Raw genomic sequence first — 15,028 nt, forward strand, 5'->3', positions numbered from 1 at the left:
TTCAAGTGATCCTACTGCCTCAGCCTCCCGAGTAGCTGGGACTACAGGCATGCGCCACCAAGCCCGGCTAATTTTTTCTATATATATATTAGTTGGCCAATTAATTTCTTTCTAAATTTATAGTACAGACGGGGTCTCGCTCTTGCTCAGGCTGGTTTCGAACTCCTGATCTCCAGCAATACGCCTGCCTCGGCCTCCCAGAGTGCTAGGATTACAGGCGTGAGCCACCACGCCGGACCAAGACTGTGCTTACTTTTTAAGGTACATGAATTGCTAGATCCGAGGAGTTCAAAGCTTAGGTGAACTGTCCCCACTCTGCACTCCCTAGCCCCAGGAAGCCACTGGCTATTGCTAGATAGCAAGAAGCAAGGCGAGTGATCTAGGTGAGCTGTGTTCTCCCAGGCAGCTAGTGAGGCGTGGCAGTGCTGCAGAGGGAGGCCCACGGCACCCTGAGTGAAGTTCTGCCATCAATGCAGGAGCTGGCAGTCTGGGAGATCCCATTCTTTTAAAAGTCCACGTTTTCTCTCAAGTATAACACATTTTTTTTCCTGAATATCAAGTTGTACTAGAATTATCCAAATCATCTAGATTTGAAAATAATGTACTTACCAACTGAGCTCCTTGTCTTTTTAATCGATGGTCACAGAGATTCACATTTTCAAAAAAAGTCTTAAATAAGTTAAAACCTGAAATTAGAGAATGTCAAATAAATTCATGTACTCTAAGTAACACAGATAATTATCAATGAAAAGACTCAAAATGTATATAGAGCTAAAACCATAAAACTCTTGGCAATGGTTTCCTAGATGAGGTACAAAAAGCACAAACAACAATGACAACAAAATAGGTAAGCTGCACTTAATCAAAATTAAAAACTTTTATGCTTCAAAGGACATTATCAAGAAAGTGAAAAGACAACCAACAGAATGGCAGAAAATACTTGCAAATTATATATCTGATAAGGAACTAGTATCCAGAAAACATGAAGAACTCTTACAACTATAAAAAGATAAATAACTCAATTTAAAAATGGGCAAAACTTGAATAGACATTTCTTTATATACAAATGGCCAATAAGTACATATGAAAAGATGCTCAAAAGCATTAGTCATCAGAGAAATGCAAATCAAAACCAGGAGATACCCCTTCACACCCACTAGGATGATTAAAAGAAAAAAAGGAACATTATGAGTATTGGTGAGGATATGGATAAACTGGAACCCTTACAAATTGTTGGTGGGATTATAAAATGTGCAGCCACTTTGCAAAACAGTTCTTCAAATTATATGTCTCAGAAATTTGACTCCTAGATATATATCTAAGAGGAATGAAAGCTTGTATCGACACAAAAGCTTATACACAAATGTTTATAGTGGCATTATTGTTAACAGCCAAAAAGTGGTAACAATCCAAATGTCCATCAACTGATAAATGGATAAACAAAATGTGGGTATATCCATACAGTGGAATATTATACAGCCGTAAGATGGAATGAAGTACTGATTTGTGCTATAACTTGGGTGAACCTTTAAAACATTATGCCTTAGCATAATAAAAGAAGCCAGACATACAAGATCACATATTATATGATTTCATTTATATCCAATGTCCAGATTAGGCTAATCAATAAGGACAGAAAACAGATTCAAGGCTGGGGGAAGGGAGAAATGAAATTTGACTATTAATGGGTACAACAAGGTTTCTTTTTGGGGTGATGAAAATGTTCTGGGTTAGAAAGTAGTGAAGGTTGCACAACTTTGTGAATATACTAAAAGCCAATGATTTTATACTTAAAACAATGAATTTTACGGTAGGTGAATATCCTGATTAAAAATTTAATTAAAAGAAATACTTGGAAGGAACATTCCTATACTTTGATAAACTTTTTCCTTAATAAATCCTTTTGTACTAAGTAATGTCAAAAAGATTTGATCTACTGGGCCATACAATTTAAAAATTAAGTATAAGATACCATTTATGTAAACAGGATTTATTTATGTATATCTAAATATGTTTTTATATGCATAAGGAAAATTCTAGAAGACTATTCCAAACTGTCTAGTTACTTCTGAGAAGCAGGATTAGAGGAAAGGAAAGAGTAAAATTCCTTACTTAAAAGTACTGGAAAAAAATGATTTTAAGTTTTTTCCTACCATTCATAGTGATTTCATATGATTCCAATTTAAGGATTTTCTCCTTGAAGAGCTGCTGCTGAACATCACTCTCGAGATCATGCTGCCCTTTTGTGAACCATTCAAAACACATCTGTGGATTAAGGACAAATATTTACTCTGTGACTAAGGTCCCATTCCGTCAACTATATATTTCAAATTGGGAAAGTAAAGATAAACTATTTTAATACTTCAAAAATTTACATTGCCAAAATACCACTCAAAAATGAAATGCTTGGAGCTTTGAAACTAAATGAAGCATTACTAGCAATCTTTCCCCTAGATAATGAAAATATAAACTAATACTTTTCATTGGATTTTGCACTTGGGTTTTTAGCATCAACACTTATTAAGCCTTGCCACGTGCGAGGTGCTGTGCTAGGCAGTCACATACTTAGTCCTTTCAACAATCCTATTAAGTAATTAACATTATTCTGTAAAATGAGTTGACAAAAATGAGTTTCGCTATTAGAAAATGTCAAAGTAGGTGTTTCATTCCTGGTTTAATCTATTTTTGGCTGTTTAATCACAGTTTTAGAAATCTGTCCAAGCACTAATTCTTCTTTAGTGTTTCTGTGGAAATACATCATTATAGGAACTCAAATTTTTCTGTTGGTAACTTAAAATTAGATTCATGTGAGGGAAAAAAATTAAAATATACCTAGAATTTTTAATCTGTACTTGGTTGAATTTGGTATTTTATCCAGGATGGTATCAAAATTATCAAAGAACTCACACATTTATTTTTACCGAGAATATACATTATATAAAACATTTTTCAGCACTTACAGTTCCTGGCCCATACTATTTATGCTTATGTAAACTGAGAAGTATTTAGAATTGAATATGTGAGACACATTTAAGAAAAAGTTAAATATTTAAATATTTCTGCCTGACTTTATCCACAATACCATCTTCTTACCTCTCTATCTAATTCACAAACATCCTGGCCAGTCACAAGACACTCCCATATTTCTTTGGCACGATTCCAACCCAGATACAGAGTAGCTTCTTGTAAGAAAAATGCCAGAAATTTTAGATGTGCCTCTAAATACTGCAAAAAGAAATAATGCTAATTAGTTAACTCCAGGCATTCATAACCAAAAGCAACAATAAAACAAAATAAAAATTTTAAATTTAAAAAACAGTTTTACTTAAATGTTTTTTCAGAAACAGTTAGGCTAATGTGAATATGAGAAATCTGTTTACAAGTTTACAGTAAAATATAATGGAAGCTACTTCAAGTCTATTACAAATTCAGTTGACTTTAGATGGCAAAAAAATATAATTTTGGCAATCTCAAAGTAAAACCATCACAAACTCACAACTGGTAAATGATTTTTTTTCTCATTTTTTAAAAAAACAATAATATTACTAAGTATGGATTTTTAAAAAATCCATTATCCATAGAATTAACAATTATTTCAGATCAAGGACCAAAAAAAAAATGTTTTTCCTTTAATCATATGAAAGATTAACTCACAAATATAATTTTTAAAAATTTAAAAATTTAATTTTAAAATAATAATAGTCAAGATAACAAAACTGTTCCATCACTATAAACATACTTCCTGCTACCTCTTTATAGTTACACCTAACAGATATTATTTTGTACTTCAAGTATAAGAAGGTCAAATGACTGCCATAGATCACAAAGCAAGAACACAATGCCTGATACCTCCCGGTAAGTGTATCGGCCATCCACTAGCGTCAAGCCAGTCAAGCCTCCCGGCCCAGCCACCGCTGCTGCAAGTCGATGACAAGCTATCAAACTTCCCGTTACCAATTTCACTATTTCAAAATTTTTCTTCAAGTCTTGAATGATGCTCTTGGCAAAAACAACAAAGAGAAAAGTGGTATGAGGATATGCAGTAATTCTGCTGGTTTAACATAAGCTGCTATTTTAGGATGTAGCCCTAGGGGAGAGGGAGCAAACATAAGGATTTCCTCATTCGTTCTCCCTACGTAAAAGTCATAAAAACAGGCTGGTACGTACATTTACTAGAAAATTAATAAACTTTTCTACTGATCTTAAAGAGATTCCATTTTTTTTTTTGCATCTTAAAGAGATTCCATTTTTACAAAAAAGAAAATAAAGAAGTCTTTAAAAAGAATTCTTTTACTTCCTATGTACTTTTCTAGATCTTTCTTCCTGAACTTATCACACTGAGGAAACTCTAGCTCCATAAGCAAACTAATCTTTTTTGCAATGCAAGATAAACTACTGAATTTTTTCAAACCAACTTTTAAAATACCATTATAACTTTTAAGAATTGGCTTATTTCAACAAATTAAGCAAATAAAAAGGAAATGACTTAGGAAATACATGAAAAAAAAAGTTTCGCAAAAACGAAAGCAGAATGATGTTTAAACTCAAGATCATTAAATGATACAATGAATTACTTCAACACCCATCAAGGTGTAAGACAGTGATTATAAACTCAGTAATTTTAGCCATATTTTGTTATTATAAAAGGTTATGCAAGTAATTACATAATAATCAATCACTCTTACCTTGTCTTGCTTTTGATAGGTTTGTTTTATGAATGAGCGAGTGATTTCATGGAGCTGACGCAAAGCTGGTACCACCCATACAAACTGGGGATTATTAAGTTGAGATGACTAGAGTTAAAAAGAAGTCACATCGATTAAATTTAGAAATAAATGGCAGATTCACTTATTAGCTATAAAAAATGTTCAAGTCAATTAGGTTTACTGTTACACATTCTACTATTTTCCTCTTCATATTGCTCATCTATAGCTTATCTCCATGCACTCATAATTCAGTCTTCAGCTTCTTACTCTGCATGCAATTTCCTAAGGCCAAGAACTGCAAACAGGAGTGGATGTGAAGTGACAGTAAATGTATAGGGGTGCGTCAGCAAAAAACAGACAACAGGGAATTAGCAACTTCGGAGGATAGATTAAGTAGCACAGGCTGCTAAGACATGTTGACACTATGAAATAAACGGATGGCAAAAGCTTATCAACTTGGATAACACTGAACTGGCAGGTAAGTAAATGGAATAGAATGTGCCTTTCTATAACTCTGTGATTAAGATACCAATGCTAAGGTCACGACACTGATCTAAATGTTAAAGAAAATACTCATGATCTGTTTATATTTCCTAGCTAAAACAATTTCATAAGAGGTAATTCAGTTTTTATTATTGCAGACACTTTACACTTACACTGTATGTTTTTCAAAACAAATACATTATTTCTGAAACTGACATGACCATCCAGATCTTCACAGTATAGGCCTAAAAAGTCTGATGTTCATGTGAGACTCTTTAAAAAGAGCATTGCTTTTCAATAAATAAATCTTTAGAACTTTGAAATTTCATAATAAAATTTGGTAAGAATATCAGATTAAACATTACTCAATTCATCAATAATTAAATCTCTAACCAAAAAGCTTATAAATACTTATTTTAAAGGCTGAAGTTTTTATTTTAAAGCCTTCTTGTTTTATTGAGTCTAGTGTAAGATGAAGACCCTTGTGGGGAGGAAAAATACTTTTAACGTTTTTTGTAGAAGAAGATCTCACTACTGGATGTGTAACTTTGAGCAAGCTATTGCCAAAAAAATTTTGTTTTCCTTGCCTCATACAGATTAGCAAATCAATCAGCAAGTACCATATTTCCTGGATTCTAAGACACAGGTTTTATAAATTGTAACATTTCTGAAATTGACATTTCTTACAATTATGTCAAAAGAAACTCACCAGCCACTAGGCATAGGAGTAAGTTTTGATATAGCTGTCCTTACCGGAGTCTGTATTAACATAAACTTAGCAGTATACAAAAGGCAGATGTTCATCTACCTGTCATTTTAGTTGTTACTTGGTATAGGTATCAAACAATGACTTTTGAATTTAAATTTGGATCACTAACGTCTTACTTAGATGTTTTCAGATAGATTACACTATGATGCAGCACTGACTGGTCTGTCATGTCCATCAATGCAATTAAAATTAGCAAAGAAAACTGTCAGTGGTCTCAGAGTAAAGAATTTTCCAAAGCCAGGGGAAGTTGGCGTAACAGACTCATATCCTGTGAAGGGCTCTATCACTCTGCACTAAATGTCACTCTGTCCTAAGTTGCACCTGAATTCAAGAGAAGCTGTTTAACTTGCAGGATACATAATTCAATTAAGGAATAAAGAAAGCAACCTGAGTTTTACAAAAGAGGGTAAGCACACAAAACTCCGTATTCTTCAAAATGCCTCAAAATTATACAGCCAATCTTAAAGATTTCAGAGAGGTCCAAAGCACTACTATAGATACCGCAAGCAGTGTGCCTTGGTGAAGCTGTACATAACTGGTTTTCAAGAGGAGGCTTGGACTCAGCCTCCGACTGTAAATCTAAACTGATGGTCAGTAAAAGCAAATTGTACTGTTTCTTTTTTTCTTCTCTGAAAACATATTAAATCTGTAACGCATCTTAGAATCACAGAAATAAGGTATATGTTAAAGGCCAACTACTTGTGAGACTATTTCCGCTACACTATAACAGTTGCAAAATGACAATAATCAAAACTGTAAGGTTTACGTCTAAACTGATACTTTCTAAAAGGATTACAAAAATTAGAATATAGATATGGACCCTTCAGCAATAAGCAGATATATTTTAAAAAGTACCATTATGACCAATAAAGTCAATTATGGTTAGAATGCTTTTATTTAACACTGAAAATTATCCTTTGAAGGTAACTCATTATACAGCAAAATGAAAGAAAAATCGTAGGAAATTGAAATTTAAGAATTATTTCTGATACGGCCTTTCTAAAGTGTAGCAAACAGGAAAGATGTTATTTATTCCATCTTGTCTATGACATTATATTGCTAAGCTACAAGAAAATTTTACATTATTCTTCTTCAATCACAAAAGGGGCAAAAGACTGGTGAACAATCAAAATGAAGATATATGATAATGTCATGGAGTTGAAGTTTCATAAGCAGGAGTTAATGGGATGTCCAAACCAGACTCTTAAAGTTAGATGAAGCCTTAGAGGGCAACAGGTTTAGCCTGCAAACCTACACCTAAATTCTCTTTATTCATTTTTTATTAAATGACCGACTGCTTGCTGTCTTTCCAGTGATGAGGAACTCAGTAGCTCAGAAGGCAGTGCATTCTGTTTTTAGACTGTTCTCAACAAAAAGTTCGTTGACACTGAAACATGCCTTTGCATAACTTCTTAGGAGACATAAAAGGTAAGTTGAATCAAACTTCTCTGTAATAATCCTCTAAGGATCTGAAGAAAGCTTTCATGTTCTTTCTTGAGTTCTCTCTTCTCAAAGATGAACATCCCCATCTCTCTCTCTGCCTTGTTTTTCCAGACCTAGCCATTTATCCAAATGAACTAAAGCAAAAATTGTTGCGTGGGAGGAAAATTTTTTAAAGTATTTCCTCTTATACTAACTACGTCACCAGGAAAGTGTTTATACTGAGGACCTCTTGCTACTTTTACTGTCTGTTACATGCTTTTGCAAGTAGAGGCAAACCTACTATGTGTAAGTAAGGCTCTGCACATGGTCCTCACAAGGTAGAGGGGAGGAAGTGAGAGGAAGGGAACCGACATTTACTGAAAGCTTGCCAGGCACTGTGCTAGGAGCCTGAAGATAATGACTCAAAGAATGTGCAGATACTACTAATTGAGTAAAAATGAGGGTTTTTTGGTTTAGTAATTTTTTTTTGGACGAGTACATTTAAACTTTTTAACGAAGATAAAAAAAAGAAGTGAAATAAGAGGGAAACGGTTGGGGCAGACAGTGGAAGGTATAAAGGAAGCAAAGGAAAGAGGATCATGGGAACTGAGGGTAACCTGGCAGAATCTACAGAAATAAAGTTAAGAAATAAAGGCTGGAATTTCTGAACACAACAGTGGAATTTGGGGATTTTAAGAGTGTCAGAAGCGGAGGGAAGGGGAATCAGTTGAGGAATAGAGGTAGCTGAGGGCGGGAGGGGAGTAAGAAGTGGGTGAGCTTGTCTTACCCTTTGCTTAGTTTCTGTGTAGCCTGGCAGGGAGACATAATCCCCAGTCAGCCCACCTTGCTGCCTGGCAGGAAAGGGCATAGCATAGAAAAACACCTTTAGTGGCAGTAAATAAGTCACCCCCCTGCTGGAGCCATATCCAGGGGGCTTCGCTTTTCCCGCTGCCCCCCTTCAGCAATGTGCACTTTGAAGAGAGTGTCCGTGAAAGCACTCGGTAAACTAAAAAGTGCCATATAAAAATGCAAGATGTGACTGTTTGGAGTGAAATAACGGCACACCAGCTTTTCTTTACTGGGAGCAGTGGGGAACTACAAAAGGGAGAATATTCCTTTCGTGTCTCATAAAATAACTCCAAAAACTGTCCTGTTACTTTTTTGGGTTTTATTATAAAACCACAGACATGAATGAAGCGACTGCAAAGAGAGGCAATAAAGGTGCAGTGGCGCAACTGACTAGGAGAGCTACGCAACGCGCAGCTGCAACGAGGAAGGGCTGGTTAACGGTCGGGAAGGATTTTCTGGTTTCAAAAGCCATATCCCTGGAGGGAGGGAAAAGTCCCTTCAGCTTTGACCTTCATCTCTTCAGAGAAATATGTCTGTTGCTGAGAAGAAATGACTTTTTTTCTACAGCTACCCTTTTCCTCTTACTATTACTATTGAAGGATCTAAACTTCTTCAGTAACTCTGGATGAATTTCAATAAGGAGAGGTTGCTAAATTATCTGAATTGCTGAGCTGAGAAAACTGGAAAAATTCAAACTGCATCTGAGTAGAAAGAAATTGTGTTGAATTAACAGAATAATTCCTCATAACCCAAGCATTACCAACTCCGGTCTGCGAATGCCTTTTAAAGTCTCTAAATCTAGATTATATGTAGAAAAGTTACTTGATCAAATTTCAGCATCAGAAATATAAAACAAAGTTCTTAATGCCCCCAACTAAACTTTATGACCAAATACAACTTAAGAGAATAAAAGCCCTCTGAGTCAACAAAGCCCCTTAACAAGAGCTAAGAGTCTCTGAATATACTAATGAAAACTAGTTAGCAGTATTTTACTTTAAAGATCCGTTAAAGAAATACTTATCAATGCAAGCCAATTTACCAATGAAATTACTAAGACACTAGCTATTTTGCCAAAAAGTCTTTTTATGTTAAAAATGAAATGCAGAAAATGAAATCCCTCCCACTGCCAGACTTTAAGTTTGGTCTGGGCAGTCTGATGGCCTGAGTGAGAGGACAGCGCTGCTCCCTTCAGGGCTACTGCAACCACAGAAGCACTTCCACCGAGCTGGCCACTGTGACCATCCCTCTCAGAAGAGAGACTTGAGGTGTAAGGACCAGAGTGACAGGAGAGCTATCATCATTACTGCTTTATCTGCTAACCATCACTTCCAAGGACAGTCTATAAGTTCACCCTGACCTGGAGGCCAGAGTCCTCAGGGGAAGCGCCTGCCTCTGCAGCCAGGGGCCGTCTTGCAGTGACTAGCCAACCCTGCCTTCTTAAATCAAGCCCCAGCTACAGGCACTCACTCGCTGGCTGTTTGCCTAAGCAATCGCTTTAGGAAAGCATCTGAATGAAGAGCTTGAAAACTGTTATGTGCCAGCACTGAATGAAACCCCCTCGAGTCCCCGCATCCTTCTCTCACTCTATGAATGTTCCTCCATTTCTCCCTTGGGGAGAAAAATAGGCACAATATTTACTTAGAATCCATTGTACTTTTAAAAACTGTGCGTATTTTAGGTTTAATTTTTAAAAACTAAGGTGAAAGTCTTATAAGTTTTAAAAAATTATATAATAAAACTACTCTTTGAATGTGACTCTGGAATTTTTTCCCCTTAAGAGTAACTACCCAAGCTTTAAATAATAAAGCACAGGATACCAAATGAATATAATGAATATTTAAACAGCGAGTTTAAATATGAACATTGCTCTATGAAACACTATTAAAACTGTGATGCAGTTTATGAAAGGAAATTAATAAATTAGTATACCTTTTAGTTGGTTCCATCTACAAATTCTTACCTTGAATCCATCTTTCTTGTTTTTTTCCAAACTTGACCATTCCCCAGGCTGAAAATTCATTTGAAGTGACATATGAGTGACTTGGTAAAAGCACCACCTATAATTTCCCAATCTTGGACTCTAAGTTAAGTGCTTCCAGATAGGACACTTAGCTTAATTTATATAACAGGAGGGGAAAATTTCTTGGCTCTAATTACTCAGGCTACACTGTTGCTCTGACAACAAAATGAGACCAAAGATAAACTGACCCTTTTTATGTCTTCTATGCACTTAATGATGTAGGTCCTCTTGATTGCTTCCTTCACTGCATACGCATCACTGAGGATTGTCAGGTGCTCCTCCAAGGCTTGCTGAATAAGGCTACTGGGCAGCGTTGGAAGATGAGCCAGTTCCCAGAGTACATCTAACACCTACAATAATATCACACATGGTGAGCAAGCCAATATGCAAACAAAACTGCTCTGAGCATTTGTAGCTAGAAAAATCCATTTGATTCTCCTGCCTTTCCAGAAGTGGTCTCAAAGCGAGCTTCCCGGCCTATTCGTCCAATCAGGCTCAACAGCTTCTGCCTTACTCTGTCACTCTCAGTCTCCCAGCTCTGCAGGGGGAAAAGATGAGACACAGGAATTGCTTCATAATCAAATGGGAAAAATATGCAACAACTTTACATTTGAGCTAAAAAAAGTTAATAAACACTGCTATGTGGGGACCTCAAAAGAGTTTTGACTGAACACATACCTTCTGAATGAGAACAAACAAATGATTGAGCTGATCTGAATTAAATTTCACAGCTGCTGCAGCAATGATAGTATGAATGTTCTCGATCACGGTAGATGATTGTCCGGACTAGAAAAGGGGACATTGGAAAAAAGTTAAGTCTTGGAACTTGGTCAAACCTAAATCTTCTGCCTGGCAATTTATAGAGGCAAAAGCAAAGATATAACAAAGATAAATTGATTCTGGTCTAATGAGCCTTCACATGCATGATAATATTGGCAAGACTACATGAAGCAACCATTATTAATGGTCATCAGCTGGCCTTATTTAAATTCCAGGCAGCACTAATTTCTTAAAAGGAAAATGTAAAAAAAGATGAGAATCAAGTTATCAATAAGACATATTCACTTCAAGCGGAGCACAAAATATTCTCAATTAGCTAAAAAATTCAAACTGATTAAATGAGATAAGCATACTCACTTTTGGCATTTTATACATAATCCTGAGGAGTTCAGCTGACAATATTATCTGTCTCATTTTTAAATTTTGCTCATAGATATTTTGTGACTTCAATTAGTATTTATTTATCCCATAGGCAGTATAGTGTCTGCTTCAGAGCTATAGACGTAACTGCTGACCTTATGGTTGAAACTCACTTAATAACCTCAATCGTGTCACCATCATGCCTCATTGTTCATCATGTGAGAGACTTGAAAGGCAGGGGGACATTTTTAGATTCAATTCTTGAAGAATTTTCTCAGTATCTACTATGCACATAGAGCCTTTCATTGAATGTAGTAGGGATATACAATGTAAACATCATAGTCTCAAATCTTCAACCTTATATGGATTCAAAACGTATACTCACAAAGCAAAATTATATGACGATATTCTCCCAAGGCCAAGACATGTAAAGTAAAATCTATGGGACCTCAAACTGTTTCCTTTTACTCCTGCACTGCACTTTCTATAGTCTGTTCTGTAATGCTGGGTTGGGAGCCTGCTAACTACATCTCCCACACTTCTCTGCCAGCTATCCTCCTTCTACATTCTGCCCGTAACAGGCAGTGCCGTGGGATGAGAGGCAGGAGGAGGGAAGGTGTGTTTCTGGTTTGGGGTCAGAGGGCGGATGCAGCAAGGGATTCCAGAAGCCTTGGTGGTTTTTTCAACAGCACCAGCACTTGAAGTGAAAGCACCCCCAAAGGCAGCGTCCTTTCCTTGGACTTAATACCCCTTCTTCGTTTTTGCTCCTCCAGCTTTCTTTCTTCTCGATATTTTCCTTTGCTTCTCCATCTCAGCAATACCTTTGTAAACAATCCCCCGTAGTCACATCCCTCTGTTTGAAAAGCCTAGCATAGTTTCTGTTTCCTGACTGGATTCTGACTGACAGAGTGACTAAATTGATACAGTTGAGCTGAGCTCCAGGGTTTTTTTTGGCTTAGCCACGAAGGATAATACCACCATGAAACAGACTGGAGAATGACTACACTTGGACACAGTGAATTTGAGATGCCAATGAGCTACACACATGAAGCTATAATAGTTACATATTTAGATATATTGCAGGGCGCTCCAAAAAAGAGGTCTCAATTAGAGATATAATTCTCAGTTAGCTGTATACAAATGTAGTCAAAGCCACAGGATTGGACGAAACTAATGAAAGCTCATACAGTAAGAAAAGGTGGCAAAGGACTGAGGCTTGGAAAAAACTAATATTTAAATGCAAAGTGGAAGAGAATAAATTAGGAAAGGAGACTCAAGAAGGAATGCTAGAAAAGTAGGAGTAGAATGAACTATGCCCAAAGCAAAGGAAAAAGAAAATGAAAAGTATGTTAGATCTGTCACACCTGCTGAGAATCCTGGTAAGAGGAGATCTATAAACTCATCTATCATCTTTAGTTAATAGTATTAAATGGAGAAAAACTGTTAATGAAAATTAATAAACAACAGAATGAAAAGAACACTGAACTGATAAACAAAAGACATACATACACCTATTCATAGTTCTGCCACTAACTGCTATATAACCTTCGGAAAGGCTTTTCATTTTTTAATCAAAAAATGAGAAGGCTAGACTAGATCAGTACTTTGAAATGTCTTATGAGTAATGGAACCCTTTTTATATAAGCAATCTTAATAAAAGCCCAAAGCTGTAAAATGGATTAGGTATGGCTGCTCGGGATAAAGCAAGATAAAGGTCCCATTTCCCTGCCCACTCACCACACCCTTCTGTCTCCTGTAGTTTAAAAAAGTCAGGAAAAGGCAAAAATAATTTTGATCCACTCACCTGTATCTTCCAAATTTTAGTGAGCTCATCTAAAGACAATTTACTGCCCAAGAGTTCAATAATTCCCTTTATACGATCACAGTATTGTGCTTGGTCTATATTACCTAATAGAAGAAACACCACAGAGGAAGCCAGATATAGTGAACAGTGACTCTCTAAATAGTAATTCAAATTAATTCAAAACATTAATTCAAAGCAATAGTGACTTTCTATAAAATTATTTAAAGGCTGATATAGTCGAAACTATAATTTTGAACCCTTTTTTATACAAAAATACATTATTTCAATTATGTATTAGGTAATTTTTTGAAAGCAACTTACCTTCCAATGCAATTGATAGAACTGAGTTTTCAACTAGCCAATCTAATAATCTGTCTGTATCTATAGCATTCTTCACAGATTTGGATAAAGTGCTATCTTCTATTAGTTTGGTTACCTAAAAAGACAGGATTATTGTGACTGAATCTAATATACATTATCAAAATATTCATATATAATCTGTAATCTTTGTGGTGTTACCCTGTGGTCTGATAATTAGCAGGAATATATCAAAGGCCAGTTACAGAAATTAACAGACTACTATTTGAGATGTCTCTTTTAAAAAAAGCACAGGGAGCCGTTCTTGTAGCTCTCCCTCCCTCGACTACTGCTGACTGGCTCAGGGATGAACCTCTAACTCAAACCTCAATCACACTTCCTCCATGTTTTATACTTGGAAAGTATACAGAAAGAAAGAGTCAGAAAGACACTTTATATACAGAAAGCAAGCATCAGTCCCTCCCTGGTAATGGGAATCACAGGATGCGAAACTTGGGGAAACTCCCCACGGCCACGCTCTCCACCATATGACAGGTGTCACATTCCACGTGAACAGAATGAGGCCAACATGCTTAGAAAAGCAGAGATAAAACTTGGACAGAGTCCTGGCAGTGATCAGGTCTCACATTCTAGTTATTCCTGTTGCCTACATGTATCGTTGTCCCTTCTTGGTTTGGCTATGAATAGCCAAATGAAAGACTGAAATCTTTCATTCATGTGAAATAGCCCAGCATCCTTCCAATAAATTCTTCCTTTGGCCTCAGATGGTTCAAGGTGAGTGTATTTCACTTGTACTCAAGAATCCTAACTATTACAAAACCAAAGGAAAAATACCTAGAATGAAAACAACTGTATTGGCTCCATTTGTCACTCACCAAAACCAACTGTGCTGTTTTTGTGCATATGATACAAATTTAGGAAGCTACAGAAAATTTATTTCCATCATTTTGCTTAGAACAACACACTGGTAGTCATTTTGCTTTTGTCCCAACCCCAGTTAGATGATTCATTTTAAGTAAACCCATATCTGAAATAAAAGGAATTGTACCCTTAGAGTAAAAAGTAAATCTCAGACTGTATGTTCTAAGGGATTCCATTCTAGGAAGTTTCATAAAAACACTAAATATTTCGGAAAATGAATTGTGAAAGTAATACATATAAGAAGGTGGCTTTACTAACAATTATAAACACATATACCATTTTATACATTCATCTTTTTTATAGGACAAGAAATTCTTATTTTTTAACATTTTTATATTAATAACCACAAATTTTGGTACAACTTAGTGTCTGTGCTTAAGTCTTGTAGAAACAAATGCAAAACTTACTTCTTTGAGGGAATTCATTTTAGCACTGAAATGTGGTGACTTCAGCATGCGCAGCAGGATGTCTAGTCGGAGGTCATCCACAATTGTCACCAGATCCGGTTGGAAGTGCATGCAAAGTAACTTAATGGCAGACAAGAGCTCAGGGATGCTAACCAACCTCTTTTATTCAATCAAAACAAAAGCACATAA

General features: G+C 36.0%; 1 protein-coding gene across 3 annotated transcripts in view; it reads right to left on the bottom strand.

Annotated features, from left to right (window-relative positions):
* The window catches only part of USP24 (ubiquitin specific peptidase 24), a 138,111-nt gene that overhangs the window by 70,118 nt on the left and 52,965 nt on the right, over window positions 1-15,028 (bottom strand). For all 3 annotated transcript variants that reach the window (XM_020289190.2, XM_075998608.1, XM_075998616.1), the window contains exons 10-21: window positions 14,840-14,998; window positions 13,515-13,629; window positions 13,194-13,297; window positions 10,928-11,035; window positions 10,692-10,787; window positions 10,438-10,599; window positions 10,190-10,237; window positions 4,686-4,793; window positions 3,850-3,999; window positions 3,094-3,225; window positions 2,154-2,265; window positions 610-686 (exon numbers count right to left, since the gene is read on the bottom strand). In XM_020289190.2, the coding sequence (XP_020144779.2) occupies window positions 610-686; window positions 2,154-2,265; window positions 3,094-3,225; window positions 3,850-3,999; window positions 4,686-4,793; window positions 10,190-10,237; window positions 10,438-10,599; window positions 10,692-10,787; window positions 10,928-11,035; window positions 13,194-13,297; window positions 13,515-13,629; window positions 14,840-14,998 (1,371 nt within the window). The remainder of the gene's footprint in view (window positions 1-609; window positions 687-2,153; window positions 2,266-3,093; window positions 3,226-3,849; window positions 4,000-4,685; window positions 4,794-10,189; window positions 10,238-10,437; window positions 10,600-10,691; window positions 10,788-10,927; window positions 11,036-13,193; window positions 13,298-13,514; window positions 13,630-14,839; window positions 14,999-15,028) is intronic.

This window comes from Microcebus murinus, chromosome 2 (assembly GCF_040939455.1).
Source record: "Microcebus murinus isolate Inina chromosome 2, M.murinus_Inina_mat1.0, whole genome shotgun sequence".
Taxonomy (NCBI): domain Eukaryota; kingdom Metazoa; phylum Chordata; class Mammalia; order Primates; family Cheirogaleidae; genus Microcebus; species Microcebus murinus.